The following is a 24,562-nucleotide window of genomic DNA, read 5'->3' on the forward strand; positions in this document are numbered from 1 at the left end:
CCTATTGATACTACCTGTATATACTAGGTGTTACAAGAAAAAATCCCTCTTTTGATCCTTAAAGAGGATATCAAAAAAAAAAGTGAATGGACTTTAAAATAACGAGAAAAATATTCCCTACAGAGTGATACAAAAATGACAAAAATTGGATAAGAAATAAGGAAGATATGACATTTTAGAATTGCAGGTTTTTTTTCAGAAAACACTCGACCAATCCTTATAAATAATCGACGCACCTCATAACCTCCAACCCACTCAGAAAGATTGTTGAACTCGACCAATATTTTTTTGCCGAGGCGGCCAATACTTAAAATATTGGACGGCAAGAGGGGGATCCCCCAAAGTTTTTATAAACTGCACCCTGATTGGTCGAGATATACAAGATGACCCGAAATATGAAGTAAAAACGTCTGTGATTGGTCAATCACAAATTAACTAAACTACGGTTTTTTTCTCAAATTCTGTGTTTGTATTGTGTTACTAGATTTGTTTCAAGAATAGAAGATTTGTTTTGGCGTAGTTCGACATTGATCTAAGTTTCCTTTGGAATGTGCATCAAAATACATAGATCACTGTATTATCTGGATATGAAGTGGACTAACTTGCACTGAAGAGTGTACCATACCCAATGTCAGGAGGAGACCAAAGGGTAAGTGATAATGCTCTTTGCTAAAATCCTCTGTAGGATAATAATGATAATATTGGGTGTCCTACTAGTATTTTTGGTCAATACAAGGAAATATTGGACTCGCTAAGCAAAATATTTCCTTGTATTAACCTCAGGGCCATCCAATATTGTATAAATATTAGTAGTCAATAAACAATACAAAATTAAGGAAATAAATTCATTGGGACCGGAGAAATCAATTTATTATGTCAGATATTTTGATATCAGATCTCTCTGTACACATATTGAGTTTCCACTGTATGCAAATGGACAACTATGCCTTCATGGAAGCCCTCATAACTACCCCAGCCCCAAGATTGCAATGTTCTCAGGTCGTAGTTTGTAAGAATGCATGGAGGTGAGCGAACTCTCATATACATTGTGTATCAGGTAAACAGGTTGAATACAAAGTGTGGTTTATCTGCTCCCACACCTGCATTTGATTTCTGTATGAAGACATCATACACCTTCATCATGTACAGAGACATTTACAACAGATAATGAAAACACACCATTACATCAGAGTCCTCATCTACAGACATTTATTGACAATATGGGAAAAAAGATACAACTTGATACAATAATATTGTACACTTCAAAAGAGCACTGTCATGGTTGGATACGATCAACAGCATATCCTATTTCTTTTGTATTATTTTTTTTCCATGAGGAAAATTATGTGATACGGAAGAAATTATTATCACAGAGCCTAAATTTAGAGGAGATCGATTAGAATAGAAATGTATAAACAGAAGACATATAAATGAAAACAGCAGTGAAAGGAAGGAGCATCATCATATACATACGATAACAGTAAATGATGAAAACTCTCCCTCTCTTTATTCTGCATGAACTATCACAGTAATCAAAATATCAGTAATCATCCTAAAAACTTGTACATGTATTGCAAATACCCTCCATTGATGATGATGAAAAAAAAAAGCTCATGAACTATAGAAAGTTCATGTATACCAAAAAAAATATATATTTGTCTGTAATTGATTCCAAATCAATATTCTAAATAATTGCAAATGTGAAGAAATTACATTCCCTTTTCTCCCTCACACTGGTAAATGGGAATTAATGGATTTAAATGTCTTAGGCAGTTGGATGTGACTGCAGTTTAACAATCTGATATATGCTTGTAATGGCACCTATACACAAAGATAGCCCTACATTAAAGCCCTACATCAGGAGTTTACATCTGTCAAAAATGTTGGTGGAAGAGCATTCTTCCACACAGTAAATAAAATAGTTCACATGTTGTGTACAAATATGCACTTCAATTCTGTTGCTTTTCTGTATAACAAAAACCTCATGAGAACATAATATTACAAATGCATGCAACAGGGAATATGCATGATGGATTTTCCCTTTTCCATTTTTTTTTCTTTTAATGCATAGTAGTAAGTCAGTATAAAATGGTCACAACTGAAATCCTTCTTGGGAGTATCTCTAGACCCATCAATATACAATAGTATTACAACTGTGCTCATTGGTGGTAGAATCACTGACATTAGGTCACACAGAAGCCTTTGTGGTGTATCAGGCAGCTTGCATGCAGCTCAACAGCGGTAGCTTTGATGGTGCACACTATGTGATATGCATGTCTGGTTACTAGGACAAAATTACGCTTCCACAGTCAAATTTTTGCACCTTTTATGAGTACTTTTGAATGTTCACAGCATTCTCCACCGACATGTTGCCATTTTGTATTTCACAATGTGACAAATCCACAGGGGGTTTCAAACTTACTAAAACCCTTAAGCAGAATGTATGCATGATCATACATGGGAAATGTATGTGACAGCCATTTAAACAAAATATAAAATACAAATTGTACTATGGAAAATAGTTAGTCTTGGGTCCAGACTTGCACTTCTCTTTGCCAGGGAGGTTGCCACAACTTCCACACTCTTTCACATTCCTTTGGCTCTGGAATACATGTACTACTGGCCCTACTTCAAGATCACGCTGTGTGGTAAGGCAATACAATCCATTAGAATCAAAAGTTTGTAAGTCAGACTAGGCAGTACTGTATTGAAGTATTTGCATGCATTAGTAGTAAATGAAATCAATTGCATTTCCATGATCAATAATTGAGAATCATCCCCCCCCCCAAAAAAAAAAAGGAAGAGAAATAAATAAGTAATGCAGACCATAACCTAGAAGTAACCCTTAATTAAAAGGTAATACATGTACACAATTTTATGTTTAGACCATGAATATACATTGTATGATTACAAAGAGTTCAATCTTCAAGCTGAGCTCCATCAAGCTCATGGCATTGCGAATTATTCTTTGTTCTTGAAATGATTACCCAAGAAGAGTTTGATTATGATGTATACATTCATACAAGTACTTTACCATCGACTCTACAATTTTGTAAAATATCAACATTAATGACAATGATGCAAAAGACAAATACAGTTTTATGACAACTCTGCACAAACTGTTTAAACAAAATACAGATATGATGCTTTTAAACAGAACCTGGAGAAGTCATTGAATGACAAATGTCAAAGATATGACAGACCATTAAAAATGTAAAATGTTGAAAGATCAGTTCAGTTTATCAAATACATCTGCATATATACACTAATAAAGAACATACATATATTGTGTATAAGTAAATCCTAAAAGCTGCAAACTGCACATACAACTGGCATGCTGATAGAGTAAGACGACACATTACAATGTGTATTTACAAGACCGGTATCACAGCAACCAATAAAGTGGAGAAGTCATGTGGTCTAGACAGTGTCAAATACTTTCCCTCGTTCCCTGAAGACACAATAGCGAGCTTTAGATCTGCAATGGAAGCAGCTGTCTCGCCCATATGCAGAACACCACTTTGGGTCTAATTAGCGTAGTCTTGGCGTTTGCGACGCAGATTTAAAGCACGATATTATTGTCACTCCAACCAATCCACACTGCCACTTGTTCTAGGCTCGGTCTGAGATTTGGTCTGCAACTGCGTCGGGCCCAGCTGCCGAAATGCCTGCGTCTGAGAGGGGTTGGGATGTGGGGAACTCTAAACTCCAGTTTACATCTATATCATGGCTTGGCAACAGGGCCTACGACTGCGAAGCATGAGTGTGTTCACACTGACATAAGCCTTGTACTCTCTGACACATTATGATTAATGCATCACCAGCTCTTGCTATATAATGCCTTATACGCACAGCCTAGACCACACTGGCAATGTGAACAGACCCTTGGGTTCTTTTTCTACTTCGGCTGTTTCATACGAAGCCTTAAATTTAATCTAAAGCAGCACACATTTAAGTCCATAAGTCATCAGGCCCCTTGAAATACATAAAGATGATGTGGAGTGAATAGAGTGAAACATGCTTCTATATGCCTCCACCCACAACAGACTGAACTGTGTGATGAAAGAAGAGCTTGCAATGGCATAAAACACTGAAAAGCCTCTCCAGATATACACTCAGAATAACTCTATGTCACGTTACCATGAAATTAGACATGACGGGGTATAGCTTTTCAATGACCATAAATACAGAACAGATTCACAAAACTTTTTTATACATTATCTTCTTCATTCCAGACTTCCAACTCTTTTCGCTTCTAATCAATTTCACATTCATTAAGGAATACCAACATGTTTGTGCCATATATAAAATATCACAAGCAATTCATCAACACGGTACTAAAAAATGACAAGAGGTATGCGGGATCATAATCAAACCTACTATGAACTAAATAATTGTGTTTTTTTTTTAAAAAGAAAACATATACAGGTGTTGGTTGGGATAAACATTGTACATTTCTAGACCTGATCAATACAAAAACATCAAACTCTCACACAAGACCACGCATCGACACATCCCAGTATATTTGGTTGATGAAATGAGGCCAGATGCCTGAGTCTTCACATGTTGGTCTGATGGAATAGACGATACTATCTCTACAGATATCCATCCACACTAGACCCGGGTGCCTTTAATTGCCTGCAAAGGGTCAAAAAAGAAAAGAAAAGAGAAATATAGGATGTGCTGTTATACGATTACTGCTTTGTTAATTTAATTCTTCTTTGTTGATGAGAAAGAGCTGCATTATCTAAATAAGTACAGGTTATTATAAGCTATGATTCATCTTATTTCCCCCTTTCTTTTGTTATTTGCTTGTATCAACTGTAATATACAATGTTGTTTTTGTTGTTTTTTCCTCTCAATCTATGTACTTCACATATATCTTCATGTTTTCAACTCTCATAATTTTATATCGAATTTGTAATTTTCATGTCCTGGACCCCATCAAAGACCAGCGATGCCAACCTGAACATGAGCCATCCAGCCATTGTTGTTTTTTGGTGTGTTGTTTTTTATACAGAAAATGAAATCAAATAATCAATCAATCACATAGTCAGAACCATCAATATGTGATGAGAAACTGTTGAAAACTGCATTCAACTCCTCCACCCAGTGACATTACGCAACAATAAAGCCTGTATGGTCAGAGGAGATGTTTACTGCCTTTCTGTGCTTTGTTTATGCATTGGCACATCCACTGGAGTCCTTTCATCTCCAAATGGGCACAGATTCTGTGTCTGACAATACTGTTTATGCCAAGTATTTCACAAGTTCTGAATTTTCGCGAATTTTGCAATTCACTTGTTATTCGCAAAACTATTATCTCTAATCCAGACTTGATTGTGACATTCACACATACGTGTACATTTCTCTGTTCAGTACTGTACTCCATAACTGCAAATTTAACCACACGAAAAATTGTCGGTAAGTCCCATTTTGCAAAAAATTTGACTCACTGACCAGTTGTATACGGCATAAACAGCAAGTGCCAATAGATAGAGATTATGTAATTCCACTTATCTCTATAACGTCACAATGAGCTTCCCTATGAGTATGCGAGAAGTTCTTCATTTCACAGATAGTATGTGTATGACAGCATAATCACAACTGAATTTAGTAACATCCCTTTCCTGTGAGTTCAAACCATCATCGGCAACACCCATGCTATTCTCATTACTGTGTAACAATGTTTGTCATCTTGAACAATTACTACCACAAGTCCTCTTGGTCACTTCTCACCTTGTTGATGTTGACGCTGGTCATGTTCTCCACCAGCAGGGGCAGTCTGTCCATGATGTCCATCACCTCGCCGGTCAGTTTCTGGGCACCCACATCACCCTTCCCACTGGACACCATCGTGATCTTCTTGGCCTGGGCCAGCGGAGCAGCAACCTCAGCAGCAACCTGGGTTATGGGACGGCGGGAGGGAGGTGCATTGGAAGTGAACAGACAATAACAAGAAGGTGTGGACCCACTGAGGTCGCAAACAAATAAATGGTTTACTCTTTCTCCCGCAGTTGTCCTCTAGGATCCTCCAAGTAAAGTACAGTCAAACCTGTCTATAGTGGCCACCCACTGGAGACCAAAAAAAAAAGTTGCTCTTATAGACAGGTTCTTTAAAATGCTTTTTCTCTCCGAGGGAATTGTTTGCAGTGGTGGGGTTAAGGGGACTTACCCCCAGGACAATTACCCCAGGCCGTTTCCCAGACCCTAACCCTAATCCTGAACGTAATCCTAACCCTAACCTAAACTCTAACCCTAAACCTCAACCTAATCCTCATCTTTACTCTAACCTTACGACTAATCAGTATTTAGGCAGGGGGTAATTTTCCTCCACGGGTAATTGCCCAGATACGCAGTGGTCATATAGCCTACAGCAGGTGGCTAAGACAGGTTTGACTGTAGTTGTGTGCGGGTGTGTACAGGTATTAGCGTGCATCTACAGGATGTGTGTGTGTGGGTGTGTATTATGTTTCTATGTGAGTATGTGTGTGTATTGTAGGCAGTGGTGGCTTTATGTGGCTGCTTCTGTATCATTCTGCCTACTTTTTGCTTCCACAGTGCCACTCTTGCTTCTTGATTGAAGAACAATTCTTTCAATTTCTTGAATTTCTTCCAGAATCTATGTAGTCAATTCAAATGACACGTTTTGGGGGGCTTCTATAACTTTGTAAATATCAGTGATAACTGCTCTTACAGTGCTAGCACTGCTCAACCAGGCTGTCACCAACAAAGAATTGAAATTATCAATGAAACAAACTGAATTCCTTTTTTTTAATGAATAATATACATGTATGTTTCATAAATTTCAACAATTTTTCTATGAAGGGCTGTGCATAGATATTCTCATTAGACCAGTTTCCCCAAGTATTCAAATCAAAAGATATTTCTCAAACACATTTTCAGCTGAGAGCCTCTGATTGTACCTCTTGCACAGTATTCCTTGTGGTCTGTTTACATGGCTCACTGGGAAACTTTTTTTAGATTCAGGCATGGTTTTGGGGGGTCACAACACTTGAATCTTTTTAGAAGAAGCATGCATTTAACTAAAATGCATGAAAAGGCTGGCTCATTCCATCATAGCATATCTGGGCAGCCAACACTTACACATGTATGTGAACATTGGGATGGTTCTGTATAGCAATCAGAAAGACACTTATAGGATATATGCATCTCTATCAGCAAAAATAGCTCCCAAATTTGGAGGGATTTTACACTCGCTCTTCAGAATGTCAAGAGATATTGAAGCCTCCAGAAAGCCTCAATCAGAGTTGGTGAGAGGTGGCTGCTTCATCGAGACCTTACCTTGGGAAGGACGTTGAGCACCATGTCGACCATGGCAGCATCCTGGTAGTCCTTCCAGGCATCAGCCTTCTTGGCCATCTGCTCAGCTTCCGCCTTGGCCTTCTCCTCAATGGCAAAGGCCTCAGCCTCTCCCTTCACCTGAAATGAAGACAGATTTGCATTGTGATGTACATGGCAAAGGGTCATATGGTCTCAAACACCCTATTTAAATGTTTCCACAAATAACCGGAGGGCCAAACCCCAAAAAGTCGCTTACTTAACGAGTGAGTTGCACTCTCTCTACAAACTAAGTAGACCATGCTTATTTTCAAGTTTTTATTGTAACAAACAACATTCCACTGGTCTACCTCAAAAAATTTGTTGCGAAAGCCTCCAAATCCAAGATGGCGTCCAAGATGGCCGCCATATTTACTGAATTTGTTATTTGAAAGATAGAATTTGATTGAAAAATCAGATTTCAACAAAATTGATGTCATATGAAAGAGAATAAAATTTTCTACAAGTTGATACCATTTTTGTGGGTTATTGTGATAATTTGATTGAGATTTTAAGGAAAAAACACTCATTTTTTGATATTTTTCTGAAAAAAGGAAAATCATGAAAATGCTTGATTCAGCATAAATCAGAGAAAAACTAAAGGATTATCTTGAAACGTTTCAAGAATTTTGTTTGACATATAATTAATATTTGAAGAAAATAAGGGGTCAGTACCGTTTTCAGTCTCAAACTTGAAAACTCACTACGTAAAAATGGCCACTTTAGTTGTGACAAGACCTTGTTGGTCGTAAAAAAAGCCTGTGCGCACCAAGACTACTACACGCACCACTGGCACTGGCGCTTGTAGCAGTGCCAGTGGTGCGTGTAGTAGTCTTGGCAAATGCAGACTTTTTCTTTGACAGACAAGGGTTTGTACCTGCAAACTAACTTTTCATACCAAGTGGTAGCTCAGGTGACGCTGATTGCTATTATTTCAAAGTAGATTGTTCTGAAGCAGATGAGATGAAGCAAAAAATATCTTTCAAATAGAGGTAGAAGCTTGAAATAACCTTGCTATAGAAAGTTTAAAACAAAATTTGGATCAATCACTCAAAAAATTCAAGATTGCAGGCCATCAAAGCTGACATATAGTGTATTGCGCCAAAGTAAATGTATCATTTCGATTTTGATACAATTTTGTCTGTTTTGCTGTCTATTCATATGGTTTTTATATATTCTGAACATTTCAATGCCATTTCAAACCATCTTAGGTTTTTATGGAGACATTTTTCAGAATGCACCATGAATATTTCTCTCAAAAGTTTAAAAAAATAAAATTAAAAATGTTTATGAAAACCATGCAGAAATTAACATCTTTCCCATATAATCAATATTTGGAGAAAATTAGAGGTCAGTATTGTATTTGGTTGAGGAGTTATAATGTCTCAAACTTGAAATCCCATTTTACATAATGTTATTTACACGCATCTGTTCCCAAAGACGTCACAGAGGGTCAAATCGAAGATCGTGCTTACTTTTCGAGTTCCACTCTCTCTATAAACAAGACCATACATAATAATAAGCATACTAAGCAATGTTCCGTAAGTACACCTCAGTAGATTTGTTGCAAAGTACAGATGCGGTCCAACAGGGCCGCCATTTTATTGAAATTAACATTTCAAACATAAAATTTGATAGAGACATTGGATTGCAACAAATTTGATGTCTTATGAAGGAGAGTAAAACTTTCTAAAAGTTGATACCACTTTAGCTGTGTATTGTGTTATATGGGGGGGGGGGGGTTGTTTGCTTCTCTTTTTTGGGGGGGGATCCATATTTTCATATTGTTTTGAAAAAAGGAAGAAATGTAAAAATGCATGATTTAGTATTTATCAAAGAAGAACTGAAGAATTATTTTGAAACCTGCGATTGAGATTGAGACATAATTCATATTTCTAGAATTACAGGCAATATCATACACTGTTGACAAGTTGACACCTAAAACTTGAAAAAATTAAATTTATGCATTATAAATTTTGCTTACAATGTGTTTACATGGTCACATGTAATACTGTAATGGTCTAGTGACTTGCAAGTACCTGCAAACTAACTTTTCATGCCAAGTGGTAGGTGACGCTGGTCGCTATTACTGTAGCATTTCATCATAGTAGATTGTTCTGAGGCAGATAAGATTGAACAGAAAGTATTTTCCAAAAAGAGATAGGAGCTTAAAATTATTTGGCACAAATTTTTGCCAATGTGTAATATTTAGCGATAACAATAGTATTCACACAAAATTCAAGATGGCGGTAATTAATCGAGGTTGTCGTTCAAGGCATTATTTACCATTAGTGCACGTAAAACAAAAACCCAGCTTTACTTGATTCCTCAAACTAGTTCTACACTGTGAGTTAGGGATTAATGTACAAACTTGAATCAGTATAATTAATGCTAAATATTGTTAGATATACTAAATAGATCTGATAAGAATGTTTTTTTTTTTATGTCAACAGTTATCATGGTTATGGTTTCTTGAAAAGAAATGGTGATATCTCCGTATGTTTTAGGCTTTATAATTTTTTTACATGGTAGAATGTTTTGTAATACAACTAACCTGCACATATGAATCGAATGTGATATCTCTCCCAATGGTAAACAATACCTTTAGTGTGTTGCGTCAAAGTTATCTCAACTTATAACTTATAATTTGATATGTTTTTTTAATCTCCTTATATTGCTGTCTATTACATGTTTCTATACATCCGAACGATATTGTACTAGTGTAAACCATATTGAGGGTCTTTTTTTTTTTGGGGGGGGGGGGGGGGGGGGTGGAGCTCATTCCAGTGTTTGGGTAAGGCCCAATCTTTGATAAAAAAGAAATGCTTCTGTATCGAAGATATGCTTTTTTACTTGTATGTTACTCTGCTGTTGTAGAAACGTGAATGATGATGGTATATGACTGTGTAATAATGTCTGATCCGTAGATGTCCTTGAAAGCCCTTCTGATCCGAACCCCCCCCCAAAAAAAAAAAAAAAATAAAAAATAACAAGAGACCCGCGGGTCTAGCGCTCACCTGAGTATCGCAAGTTCACCTTTCACGCAGTCACTAATCTGAATCATTCACAGCTCTACCAAAATTTGACTAGGCATTCTCAAGTAGAAGATGAAAATGTACAATAAGGGCCCAAGTTTTTTAAGATTCCTTAATTTGGGGAGATTGGGGCCCCCTGGGGCCCTCTGGGTGGGGCATTGTGCCCATTTTCATAAATTGAGATCCTGAGCCCCTAGGGATGCTTCCTGCCAAGTCTGATCAAAATACATCATGAGGTTTTCAGGAAGAAGATGAAAATGTACAATTCAGGCCCCCATTTGGACCTTCCCAACCACCCCCCCCCCCCCCTGCCCCCAAGAGGGGCACCCCTGGATCTCCTATGAACAAACTTGAAACTACAGTCATTAATGTACTCACTCATAGTATTATCTTAGCTCTATAACTTCTGATTCTAGAGAAGATTTTTAAAGATTCCTTCATTTTGAAGGTTTGGGCCCCCCTTGGGGCCCCCTGGGTGGGGCATGGTGCCCATTTGAACAAATTGAGATCCTAACCCCCTAGGGATGCTACCTGCCAAGTTTGGTGAAAATGGGTCATGGGGTTCTCAAGAAGAAGATAAAAATGTACAATTTAGGCCCTATTAGGACCCCACCTCACCCCCTCCCCTGGGTCCCAAGGGAGGCACCCCTGATTCTGCCATGAACAAACTTGAAACTGCAGTCATCAATGTACAAACTCATAGTATTAACTTAGCTCTATCACTTCTGGTTCTAGAGAAGAAAATTTTGACAGATTCCTTAATTTTGGGGCGTTTGGGCCCCCTGGGGGCCCCCTGGGTGGGGCATGGTGCCCATTTTAACAAATTGAGTTCCTAACCCCCTAGGGATGCTACCTGCCAAGTTTGGTGAAAATGGGTCATGGGATTCTCAAGAAGAAGATGAAAATGTACAATTTAGGCCCCTTTAGAACCCCTCCCCACCGCCCTCCCCTGGGTCCCAAGGGGGGCACCCCTGATTCTGCCATGAACAAACTTGAAACTACAGTCATCAATGTACTGACCCATAGTACTAACTTAGCTCTATCACTTCTGGTTCTAGAGAAGAAGATTTTGACAGATTCCTTAATTTTGGGGGGTTTGGGCCCCCCTGGGGGCCCCCTGGGTGGGGCATGGTGCCCATTTTAACAAATTGAGTTCCTAACCCCCTAGGGATGCTACCTGCCTAGTTTGATGAAAATCAGTCTTGGGGTTTTCCAGAAGAAGATGAAAATGTAAAAAGTTTACGCACGACGCACGACGCACGACGCACGACGGACGCCGGACGAAGGGCGATCGCAATAGCTCACTTGAGCCTTTGGCTCAGGTGAGCTAAAAAATCGAACATGGCAGCAATTTCTCAAGTTTGCTCTTAAATGTGTTGTGCGAAATTACTTTTCAGTATATTGTTCGAATAAAATTGTCCAAATTGATTATTCGCGCTGTATATTCACATTAACAAATAAGCATGCTGAAACTGTAATTTCCGTTATCAGATTTTTCTTACATTGTTTTTAGGCTGATTTCATTTGGGTTATAGTGTCACAATTGATCTGAACTTATGCCATTGGTAGATGCTTTCCTATATTAGATATCAGGATCACTCGAGAGTCGGTGAAAATGTTCATTTTCATTCATTTTAGAGTGACCTCGGGGATCATCCCTAAGGCAGGGCTCGACACTAACGGTGGTCCGGTGGCCCAGGACCACAAAAAAACGCACGTTGGGCCACCAAAATGTCAGAAATGAAGAATTTGGTGGCCTGATCGGGCCTCCAAAAAAGGTCGGATATTTGCCTTTAGGCCACCAATAATAAAAGTTAGTGTGGAGCTCTGCCTAAGGTCACTCTAAAATGAGTGAAAATGAACATTTTCACTCAAAAGTCACTCCAATTTCACTCTAAATTCACCGTTTTCTGTTATTCACTCCTCACATCAAAAGTAAAAACTTCCACTCGATTTGTTTTTTCTTTTTCGGAGAGTAGAATATCACTGGTTTAAAAAAATGTGTCCATAAAAACTTAAGACGGTTTAAGATAGCACAACAGACAAATTTGTATCAAAAACGAAATAATACATTTAATTTGGCGCAATACACTATGTCAACTTTGATGGCTGTCATCTTGATTTTTTTTTTTTGAGCGGTTGATCTAAATTCTGTCTTAAACTATCTATAACAAGATTGGTGCCAAGTTTGAAGCTACTACCTCTATTTGATTTTTTTTTTTTTTTGCTTCATCTCATCTGCTTCAGAACAATCTACTTTGAAATAATAGCGATCAGTATCACCTGAGCTACCACTTGGTATGAAAAGTTAGTTTGCAGGCACAAACCCTTGTTTGTCAAAGAAAAAGTCTGCGTTTGCCAAGACTACTACACGCACCACTGGCACTGCTACAAGCGCCAGTGCCAGTGGTGCGTGCAGTAGTCTTGGCACGCGCAGGCTTTTTTTACGACCAACAAGGTCTTGGTCACAACTAAAGTGGCCATTTTTACGTAGTGAGTTTTCAAGTTTGAGACATTATAACTCCTGAACCGAAAACGTTACTGACCCCTAATTTTCTCCAAATATTAATTATATGTCAGACAAAATTCTTGAAACGTTTCAAGATAATCCTTCAGTTTTTCTCTGATTTATGCTAAATCAAGCATATTCATGATTTTCCTTTTTTCAGAAAAATATCAAAAAATGAGTGTTTTTTCCTTAAAATCTCAATCCAATTATCACAATAACCCACAAAAATGGTATCAACTTGTAGAAAATTTTATTCTCTTTCATATGACATCACATTTGTTGAAATCTGATGTTTCTATCGAATTCTATCATTTAAATAACAAATTCAGTAAATATGGCGGCCATCTTGGACGCTATCTTGGATTTGGAGGCTTTCGCAACAATTTTTTTGAGGTAGACCAGTGGAATGTTGTTTGTTACAATAAAAACTTGAAAATAAGCATGGTCTACTTAGTTTGTAGAGAGAGTGCAACTCGACCTCTGTTTTTAGCTTTTGGCCCCCCCGGTTAAAAGTTGGGTACAGAGGCGCTCCTGAAGCACTTCAAAATATGCCCCTTTAACCCTAATCAGGCAAGCTTTTTGGGCCATGCTAAATATGTGGGAGGTGGATTCCACCCCTCCACCATCGAGATCATGGCCATTAGCTGTGCGATCGCAAGGAAATTCAGCACATGGGACACCCACATCGTAATCTACAAGATTGTGTCTAAAGATTTTTAATTGTCAATGTGTAATTTTGATTAATTAGTTGTAAGAATTAAACCCAAGATCTTATTTTAGCGTATTTAACATTAATCAAAAGCATTGAGAGTCCAATTTATGGTTTGCATTTTTGAGACATATTCAACAATTGTACATCCAAAAACTTCCAAAAGTCTTTTTAATTCTTATGTACTTTGTTTTTTGAATTTGTTATGTATTTCTTTGCCTGTAAGCTCTTACTTTTTCCTTGTTTTCATTGGAAATATTGTCACTGAATACTTTTGTACTGTAATTAGCATAGAAATAATAATTCAAAATGACAAATGATCAAAAAAACATCAGTTAGTTTAATGACATGGCACTGTTTTCTTTAGGAAATGTACCGGTACACAAAATCACAAACTTCAGCTCATTTTGGGGGGCATTCCATGAAGAATTTTGTCCGAAAAAGTTGTTGGACAAATTTACTCTCCACCAATCAGATGCAAAGATTTCAGTAGCTTGTAGCAGTTTGGCAGAAAAATATGCGACCACACTGCTTCATGAAATGCCCCCCCCCCCCCCCATGGTTTCTTGAATCTATGTGTACAAACTTCACTGGGATGAAGTCCCCACATGCAAATCATGATGGGAGATCTGCTTTGATAAGTCCTCTGTATCACAACTTTCTTCAGCAAGTCGGCACATAGCACTGCCATGACGAATTTCACATTTCAGTCCCGAAGACCATGACATGGGCTCCAATCCAAAACACGCCACCTGTCACGCAGGTACCACCTGCACCCCACATTACAGTTGGCAGGTATGTGAGGGGAGGGGTAGAGAGATGGTTGCAAAGACAAACGAGGTTCTATTTGCTATGAATCACAGGAAGTGAGATTAGTCTTACTTTGATGGCTTCTGCTTGAGCTTCAGCCTCCAGCATGACACGCTTCCTGCAGAGAGAGAGAGAGAAAAAAAAACATACAATTGCACAATTACCAATCATATCACTGTATTACATCATACAAGCATTCGTTGTTGCTTTTGCTGTTTCATTTTTCTATCTGAGGAGATGACTGACTAGCCCATACTCGGCTGCAGTAGCTGATCTTCATTGGTGCCCAGATAGATTGGAAGCTGACAACTTCACTTGGTTATGAACCCTCCTCTTTGCGATGAACGCATGAAGTGGGATCTTTAATGTGCATTAGTTGAGACTCTCTCACACACAGGACATCCATTTCATGTCCTATGTGAGGGATATTCTTGGTGTGCTTTCACAATTTCGCATTCATTTTCAGTTTCTATCAGAGACAAGCAATGAAACTTTCATCATTTGACTCAGTGAAATAGACTCAATTTGATGTCTTTGATCATTTTGACAGATTGATGACTGAAATGTCACTGAAAAGTCTCCTTTTGACCTTTGAATAAGAAGTATGAACCAGTTGTACTGTCTTTGCTAATGTCCATACTGTTACATTATTTCACATCACAAGTTGGATAATTTCTGAAATTCATGTATTTGTATGTCATCTTGTACCTTCATGTTTTATTGTATGCTCTGTATATTCTCAATGCTTGGTGAGAATAAACTAAACTGAGACAGAAACTGAATGAAGCGGGAGAGCCAAAATGTACTCACATGTTGGCGTTGGCGATGGTCTCCAGTCGGTAGCGCTCCGCCTCGGCGGGCTGCTTGATGGTGGCCTCCAGTTCCTTCTCGCGCCGGGCGATCTCCTGCTCCTGGACCTGGATCTGCTGGGAGCGCTCCACTACCTTGATCTGCATCTGCTCCTCCTTGATGGCCTGCTTGGTCTTCGCAGCCTGGAGGGGGGTCAAATCGAGATGAGATAGAGGGAGGGTTGGGGTAGAGAGAGAGAGAGATGAGATACAGATGCAGAAAGAGAGGGAAAAGGAGGAGAGACAGAGATTGTGAGAAACAGACAAGCAGAGAGAAAGCAATGAAGAGATAAAGGCAGACAAAGAGAGATGGAAAGGAGATGAGAAAGAGAAAGACAGCAAGAGGGAGAGAGATGAGTTACAGATGCAGAAAGAGAAAGAAAAGAAGTTGGAGAGATGGTGATTGTGAGAGACAGGGAGAGATAAGAGATGGTAGGAGAGAAGAAGCATGAAAGATATAAAGGTAGACATAGAGAGATGGAGAGGCGATGGGAAGAGCAAGAGAGTGAGAGGGGAGAGAGATGAGATACAGATGAAGAAAGAGAAAGAACGGAGGAGAGACGGAGATTGTGAGAGATAGGGAGAGATAACAGATGGTAGGAGAGAGGAAGTGTGAAAGAAAAAGGCAGGGAGAGATGGAGAGGAGATGGGGAAGAGTAAGAGATCGAGAGAGGAGAGACATGAGATACAGACACAGAAAGAGAAAGAAAGAGGGAGAGATGGAGATTGTGAGAGATAGGGAGATAACAGATGGTAGAAGAGAGAAAGTGTGAAAGAGAAAGGTAGGGAGAGAGAGGGAGGAGATGGGGAGGAGTGAGAGAGGGAGAGGGGAGAGAGATTAGATATAGACACAGAAAGAGAAAAAAGAGGGGAGATGATGAATGTGAGAAATACATACATAGGGAGAGATAGCACATGGAAGGAGAGAGAAGAAAGGAAGAGAGAAATGCAGACAAAGAGGGAGCAGAGATGGGGGAGAGGGCAGGTGAGAGTAACAGAGAGATAGAGAGAAAGAGATGGAGGGATTTCAATATTTATTACAAAGAATTTGCTATTCCATCACATTCATATTGTGGGCTGGTTTTTGTTTGTTTGTTTGTTTGTTTGTTGTTGTTGTTTTTTCATTGGTACTCATGGGGAATAACCCCCTATGTATTTTTGCACTCAACAGACCTATGAAGCATTCTCACTGATGTTTGGATAATCCCAAAAATAATCATTTGGATACCAAGTAAGTTATACTATTACCAGTCAGGTGAACAATGTGACAGTCCAAACATACAGTGCACCAGCTTAACCCGTTGAGGACAGGCTGATTTTGCTACAACACACATTTCCCATAGACACTTGCTTGAGTATACTTTGGATTTCTCCGCAACAGATTAAAGATGAAGAGGATTATGTAATCCTTATTGACTGATGGTTAGTTCCAGCCCATCTGTTCTTGTCAGCAAATGTAGTATGACAGAAAATGTGAAAATCAGAAAGCCAGCCATTCTTGATTACAGTACCACAGATCACTTTAAGGGTCCACATTGCAAGGTTGTTATCATTCTATTCATTTTTTCCTACATTTGTTTTGTCTTGAATGTATAAGCTATACTTTGTCAGGGCTTTTTCACACAGACAGTTGATTTCAAAGCACACAATGAACACGTGATTTGATAAAGTGTTACTGTCTTATCAGCCATAATAACAAGACATTCATGAAAGAGAGCAATAATCATACAGCTCTGGGTGTTCTGGCAATTAAGAGTTAGGAAGAGAATATACATTATTTGTGACTGTGCATCACAAAACCAACAAGAATTCACAAGCCCCGATTTTATGTGAGGACTCAAAATATGTGAAATGAGTAAACCTTGTGAGTCTTTAATTTTTCATATTTTCTGAAAGAGCAGTTCATCTTATACAAAATTCTGAAGTTTGGGATCATCAGGCCAAGAGAAATTTTATTTTTGCAAGGATTTTTGTTTTGTTATGTTCTTTTTCTTTCAACAAATATACATCAATTTAGTGCTTGAAGTCTGCTCTTTCAAAACCTATCTTGAACCAAAAATCCATGTCTGGCTACTTTCTGGTGGTTTTGTGATACAGGGTCACATGCCCTCTCCTGTGGCTACATCACTCCAATATGGCTTTGATAATGGCCTACAATCCTACCTGCAATTCATAGGCCATGTCTGAGGTGGCCTTCTTGACTTGAACCTCATAGTCGTAGGACGCCTTCTTCAGCTCAAAGTCACGCTTAGCCTTGGCAATCTCGGCATTGTTCAGGTAGGTGGCAGCCATCTTTTCCTCCCTAGCACGTGCTTCCTACAAGCAAAATTGGATTTTACATGTTGTAGGTGAATAAAGTCAGCAAAGGTCAGCATGTAACAAGCAATCAAAAAAGGTATCCCAACATGATATAGCCCTACTATCACTTTGCTCTCTTCACCCTAGTGCCACAGCACTTTATGATGTACTCATGTTTCAAGTCCATTATACACTGTACCAAACTATACAAATGAAATGTGAATGAAATGAATCTACCACAAATTGTTAACAATTGTCTCTGTGGATTTCGGAAGTTTTGGTAAACAGTACATATAGAAAGCTATAGTGTTAAACTACCATCTTTCTCCTCTACTGAAACCTGTTTCAACTAAGAGAGGTTTCCAAGTTTATATGTACTAACGGACTGAAAATGAAAAAAAATGTATCTTCACTGTACATCCTCTTTTTTTCTCAATATCATTTCAATTTGGCAATTTCCACAATATTTCCTATAAATTGTACAATACACTTCAATTACAGAATTTTGGCATCCTCTACAACTCCATTTTGCAAAGGCTACAGTAGCTGTGGTAACACTACACAAAACTATGCATAATTTCATTAGAAGTGAAATACATTGGTACTTCCCAAGCGCATGCAGGAAATTACATGTGATGTTTCGCTAGTAAACTTCTTAAGAAGTTTGCAGACGTACTGCCCAAATTACGCGAAGCAAAATATCGGATAGTGGAACCATGCATAGTTTCACTGAGTTTCAAACCGCCCAAACTACGAAAAGAAAACTAGAAATGTCGCTATGGCGACTGATGCCTCCGCCATAATGCATGATTCTCCCAATACGCGTATAGTACAATGTCTTCACAATGTGTGATCCATGACATTTTCACATCACTGGCAAAATATTGAAATGACGGGTTTGTCAGAAATGTCTTGAACTGGGTTTGCTATAATTTTCTAAGAGTGCAGGTATACATATTTGGGGAATTTTGGGGAAGTTTATGCATTGAGTAATTTCAAAGGTATGAAAAAAGAGTGTGATAACGGTACAAAATAGATTTTTTTTGGGGAGGGGCATTGAAACCTGGCCTTTGACCCTTAACCTTTGACCTTTGACCTTCTGGCTGGAATTTCCCGGAGAATCTCCATCAGGTAATGCATGTACATAGTTTTGAAACAAATAATGCAAGCATTGCATATACTAGTATATGAGGGAAATAGTACAATTTTGAGGAGTTGACCTTGACCTTTGACCCCTGACTATGGACCCATGACCCCGAAATTCCCTAGATAATCCCTGCCAGACAGTACATGCGTATGTACCAAGTTCCATGAAAATACATTGAACCATTTGCGAGAAAAGTGATATTGCAACATTTTCACCTAACCTTTGACCTTTTGACCTTTGACCTTATGACATGAAACTCTCTCTGGAGAATCTTTACGCAGTAGTACATGTCCACACCAAGTTTCAAGAAAATACCTTCGGGCATTGCATGGATATGGGAGAAATTGCAAAATTTGTAGCATCTTACCTTGACCTTTTGACCTTTGGCCAATGTCACTAAAATCTACTCAACTAATTGTCCCATCATACATCATCCTTGGACCAAGTTTGGTGAAAGCTGCTTCATCCAGTTTTGAGTTATCACGTAAACAGATAAATTTCAGGATTTGACCTTGATCTTTGACCTTTGACCTCTGTCCGATTTCACTGAAAAACTAGTCAAGTAATTGTCCCATCATACATCATCCTCCAACAAAGTTTGGTGAAATTTGTTCCATCCAGTCTTGAGTTATCGCGTAAACGGATACAATTTCATGATTTGACCTTGACCTTTGACCTTTAGCCGATTTCACCCAAAATCTAATCAAATAATTGCCCCATCATACTTCATACTTGGACCAAGTTTGGTAAAATTCCAGTAAATATTACTCAAGTTATCGCGTAAACGAAAGCGGACGGACGTACGGACGTGCGGACGTACGTGCGGATGGACAGACGGACAACCCGAAAACATAATGCCTCCGGCACCACTTCGTGGCGGAGGCATAAAAACACATTGAAACTACATTTGAAGCAGTTTCGTGATTGTGCCTAATGCGTATGTGACAATACTATACAAAATGGGATTTAGTTGCCCCTCAAAAGTGAATTTACTAATTTTCCCTTTTACAATATAGTTAAACTCACCTAAGTCGACATCGCATATGTCGAATAATCGCGCAAGTCGATGATTTTAAAAAGTCCCAATTTTTCCCCATTGACGTACGTGTATTAATTCACTCACAAGTCGAATTTTGTAAGTCGAATACTCGCCTAAGTCGATGAAATTCCAAGAACACTTTCACGGAAAAACCATTAAATTCACCGTGCCTAAGTCGAATAAGATTTTATTGTGCAATAAATCACTGTCAAAATCACGAGACGCCAGTTTTGTTTATATAGGAACTAGCCCGACCAGACAGGTGACAAAAAAATGATCTAAAATATCAAAATTCAAAGCGATCGCATGCGATTGTTGAACTCTCTTCATGTTTGGAGATCCGCTGGTCCAGCCCTGTCGCGCTAGCGCTACATACGTACAGCGACTGGGCTGTGTAATAGTTGTGCGTACAGCGACTGGGCTGTGTATAGTCTGTGTATGTTTGCAGTCTGCGCTGTGCAGTGGATGGATGAAGCTGCTGAGTTTTCAAAGCGGAAAGTAGGGGAAAAGTTACGGGCACGGGTAATTCAGAATTACACCTCTACACGCATTTCAAGCCACAGTATGGTAAACTGGAATCAATCACTGCTCAAATATCGTTCATATTCACTTCCCCAAGGTTTAACAAGGGTGTAAAGTAATCGGACCTGTGCCAATACTAATGCACTGTACATGCGAAGTTAGCCGCGGCCCTGCCGGGCGACCCGTGCTGCGGCACACCAACTCTCCAGCTCTCGGCTCCAGAGTAGACAACATACATGTACATTTATACATAATGTATGTGTGGTACGTGTAACTGTTGTTAAGTTGATTTTTTTTTCGACTTACGCACAAGTCGATGTGTTTTGCTCAGTCCCGAGAAGATCGACTTATGCGAGTTTAACTGTATAAGTCACAAAACCATAACTCCCTGTCCCAGAGATGCTATTGTACCTTGATACCGGCATCCCGCTTGGCCTCTGCTTCACCAATCCTGGCGTCCTTCTTTACCTCAGCTGTTCTGGCCATACCCAGGGCTTTCAGGTAACCCTAGCAAAGAAGGCAACACAGTGAAAGCTTAGACATGACATTACACATTGTACACAACCTCTCACAAAGATACCTTTTGATGGCAAATACAGACTTTCATAATTCATAATGAAGTTTCTACATGTATTTCTCTATCATTTACAATGTATGAAACATGCATGTCAATGATCAACTACTAGTGGAAGTCATGTTTCCCACTACTGCAACAAACCTCAAAACATGACAAATTTTGTGTAACAAAATCTGTTGCAGCAGTGGACACCTGTGGACATGCGCTCCATGTAACGCTGCTCTATCAAAAAATGCAAGACATAAAGGCTCTGTGTCTGTACACTGTACATGTCATCTACTGTTACTGTCCATGTTTACATGAAACAATACGCAAAAAAATGGGATCATATGGCTTACAAATTACAATCAACCTGGCAAGATATTTGCTCTCTCTTGTTAAGTTTGTGTGCATTTTGCAATTGAACTGGCTGAATAGCAATGATTCCTCGATGTAAACTACAACTGCACTTTAAGCTTTTTTTCTTGATTTGAGAATTATAAACTTCTGTGCATGTAATTTTTGATTTACGCCGTCTTGTTTTTATCCAGTTTGACAGTTGGTGATTATGATGAGATCAAAACAAGAAAGCATGATATCTAAAATGGTATTGTAACACATTTGACAGAAACAAAAGTTTGAATAATTAAGGAGAGTGTAGTACGTTCATGTGTAGAACATAGTCCATGGCATGACTCTCAAAATATGAATCATCTTACATGGTCATCCCTGACGTCTTTGAGGGTGTAACTGACAACGAAGATACCCATATTGAAGAGGTCTGATGAGGCAACCTCAAACACATTCTTGGAGAACTTCTTCCGGTCCTTGTAGATCTCCTGTAAAGGGAAATGATATGAGACCTTTAAATACACACTGAAAGATGTTGTACACGACTATAATGCAGGACTCTACACCATTTACAATGTATCAGAAGAATTCAGCCACTTGGACTATGCAACTTTCACAATAGGTGCATTTGAGTGGTCAGCAACAGAAGGAATGATCCCAAATGGCATAGATTTTAAATTACTTCACACTGCTTGTCATGAGTGCACAAAGGAGAGCTATGAGTGCTGTAATAGCATAACATTTCAATATCCATTTACAAGGTGTCATTGTTTTTTAATCAACAACTTCAAAGCATGACTAATTCAAATGTACATGTAGTTACAGGTTTTCTATACAACTGTAGTTCATCGTATTTCATCTTGTCCATATTAACTCCAATGTACGTGTAGTTACAGGTTTTCATAGTTCATCACATTTCATCTACATGACTAATTCCAATGTACGTGTACAATATAGTTACAGGTTTTCATAGTTCATCACATTTTATTTACATGACTAATTCCAATGTACGTGTAGTTACAGGTTTTCATAGTCATAGTCACATTTCATCTACCTTCATGAGCAATTGTGGCCCTGATCCCACGCTTATATACAACTTTGTATACGCTAGAAGTGGGAGGAGGAAGTACTGAAAATACAGGATCCAAACAAAGTACACATTGTACATGCAAACTGGGTGAATTGAGCAGCTGCTTGTTAGATTACTTTCATTTCCTCTTTCCATTATATAGGCCTACAGCACTTCCATGACAAAGTGGGCAGTTTTGTCTGATCAAGTGTAGAGTAAATTAATATATTTGAAGGATAGCCGAAAATTTGCATCTGCAGGAGAAATGTCCCAGAAGAGCCTTTCCATGTACTGCAAGCAAATTCCAAACAGTGGGAAGATGAATTTTGAGCCCTCCGGAGAACCCTGATTTGGCTTTAACATACATGTACACAAGTATGTAGGTTACTCAGTTCTTACAAACACTCTTTCATTTGTCGCTGGGTGTACAAATTTTATGTAAGTCCACACATATGATTTTTCACTTTGTCATTTGTAAGGATGTGTGAGACAAGACAGCTCTCATCAAGTAAAAATTGTAATGAACCCAGAAAAGCACTCATAGAGCGCAGACCTCCACCAAGCAGCTCATTACCACCCAATACATCATCATGCATGCTGAAAATCGCCAATTTCCCAGAAGCCTTTTGTATGTCATCAGCTTCCAGCATGTGTTTAAGAGCACGTATGCAAACATCAAATATGCCCAGCTTGAATTCCCAAGTTTATTGACCCTATCTGCCAAAAGATTAAAAAATCCTTCATGAAATCCATTAAAAATTCCTGGATCACTACCAAAATTGGATCCTCTGTTCCTTGTGTCATTATCAACTTTTCCGGCAAGTTTCATGTAAATTCGTTCACAACTTTTTGTTTTATTTTGCAAACAGAGGGAGGTAGTATTTGGTAAATTTATATGAAAAGAAATATGTGCTGCAAGACATTGATTCTCAGTGCATGACTGAAATTGCTTAACAACCCACCTCAACAGTCATAGTACCCATGATAGCTCTCTGATGGCCCTCCAGGGTTTCCATGGCGATCTGCTCGATCTCCCGCTCTGACTTGCCGAGGAACTGCTGTGCCGCAGCCTTCAGCATGTCCTTGCTTGAACCCTGAACCTTGACCTGCACAGAGTGATGTCATGATTATTGCACTATTAGCGATGCATCTCAGCAGAACTACAAACAAAAGTGTGCACATATATTTACAGTTTGTATCATATACCGTGCAATATCTTTGATCTTCAAGTACGTACTCCTTTTCATGTTTATTCCAATTTGATAAAAAGAAGAAAATGTAGCAAACAGAGCAGGGAAAAGTCAACTTCAATCGGATGAAAATACTTGAGTTCATGAATTCAATAGTTTACAGCATCACAGTACACAAACAAGGTACATACACGTAATGTACCACTTATCACTACGCCATACACTGTAAACCTATAACCTGCAAATACGCAAGTCTTCAGACTTTTCTTTTTCTTTTACTTTTTCTTTTTACATGAATTGCTGAAGACATGCTTTCAAGTGTAACAAATTATTCTGGCCTAGGAATCCCATGTTCACAGCAGTCATATCTTTCTTTTTACAGTGGCAAAATTAATGACATGAAAATACAAACACGTGTTTGTTGTGGGGTTTTTTTCCAGTGCTTGTGTGTACGCAGCCACATTACATGTATACAGATCCACTACTAAAGTTGCCCCTACATGTCAGGATTTTTCTTTCTCAATTCACTTCGCGTTTAAATGCATTGAACTATTTTCATCAAATTAAAAGAAATACATGTACATGTAAGAATACATACAAGTGTCACAGTTCTGTGATTTTCATTTCTATGTCAAATTTGGATCAAATTGAAACCTTCCTTCTTATGATTGATTCTGAGCGAATGTGAACCTGCAATAGAATTCCCCTTTGTATCGATATCATACATTGTGCATCATACATTTTACTAGTGTACGTACAATGTGCATGTGACAGGAGATACACCAGTGCACATGCAACCATACACATTGTATTTATTATGCATATAACCGTAATCACAATGTAGACATGTGCAAGCATCAATTCCAAACATACAGGGTAATCCATGAAAGACATTCAATTTAAAAACAATTTTCATCCACACAAGTACTGACAGGAAGCCTCTGTAAAAGTGGCTTTACGCATATAATACCACAAGGCCACAAAGATCAAAGTCTGTGGTGGTGTACGTGTGTGTATTAGGTGGTCCTTCATATTTGGCAAAGTTGGTCACATGACTTATGAGGGCTAATACCACTAAATGTGCTGAATTCCTGCACTGCATGATACATTGTTCTCTATCAAACCCTTCTGATGTGAA

At 38.7% G+C, this 24,562-nt stretch overlaps 1 protein-coding gene across 1 annotated transcript in view; it reads right to left on the minus strand.

Annotated features, from left to right (window-relative positions):
• Positions 1 to 1,198: 1,198 nt before the first annotated feature.
• The window catches only part of LOC139721742 (flotillin-1-like), a 28,717-nt gene continuing 5,353 nt past the window's right edge, over positions 1,199 to 24,562 (minus strand). Inside the window, exons 3-11 of the mRNA XM_071633064.1 lie at positions 23,197 to 23,340; positions 21,534 to 21,653; positions 20,670 to 20,765; positions 17,416 to 17,568; positions 15,215 to 15,396; positions 14,477 to 14,522; positions 7,306 to 7,443; positions 5,740 to 5,904; positions 1,199 to 4,638 (exon numbers count right to left, since the gene is read on the minus strand). Of these exons, the coding sequence (XP_071489165.1) occupies positions 4,615 to 4,638; positions 5,740 to 5,904; positions 7,306 to 7,443; positions 14,477 to 14,522; positions 15,215 to 15,396; positions 17,416 to 17,568; positions 20,670 to 20,765; positions 21,534 to 21,653; positions 23,197 to 23,340 (1,068 nt within the window). The 3' untranslated portion in view covers positions 1,199 to 4,614. The remainder of the gene's footprint in view (positions 4,639 to 5,739; positions 5,905 to 7,305; positions 7,444 to 14,476; positions 14,523 to 15,214; positions 15,397 to 17,415; positions 17,569 to 20,669; positions 20,766 to 21,533; positions 21,654 to 23,196; positions 23,341 to 24,562) is intronic.

The sequence above is a fragment of the Diadema antillarum genome, unplaced genomic scaffold (assembly GCF_040938485.1).
Source record: "Diadema antillarum isolate AM-2024a unplaced genomic scaffold, OU_Dant_1.0 scf00000148, whole genome shotgun sequence".
In the NCBI taxonomy this organism is placed as follows: Eukaryota; Metazoa; Echinodermata; class Echinoidea; order Diadematoida; family Diadematidae; genus Diadema; species Diadema antillarum.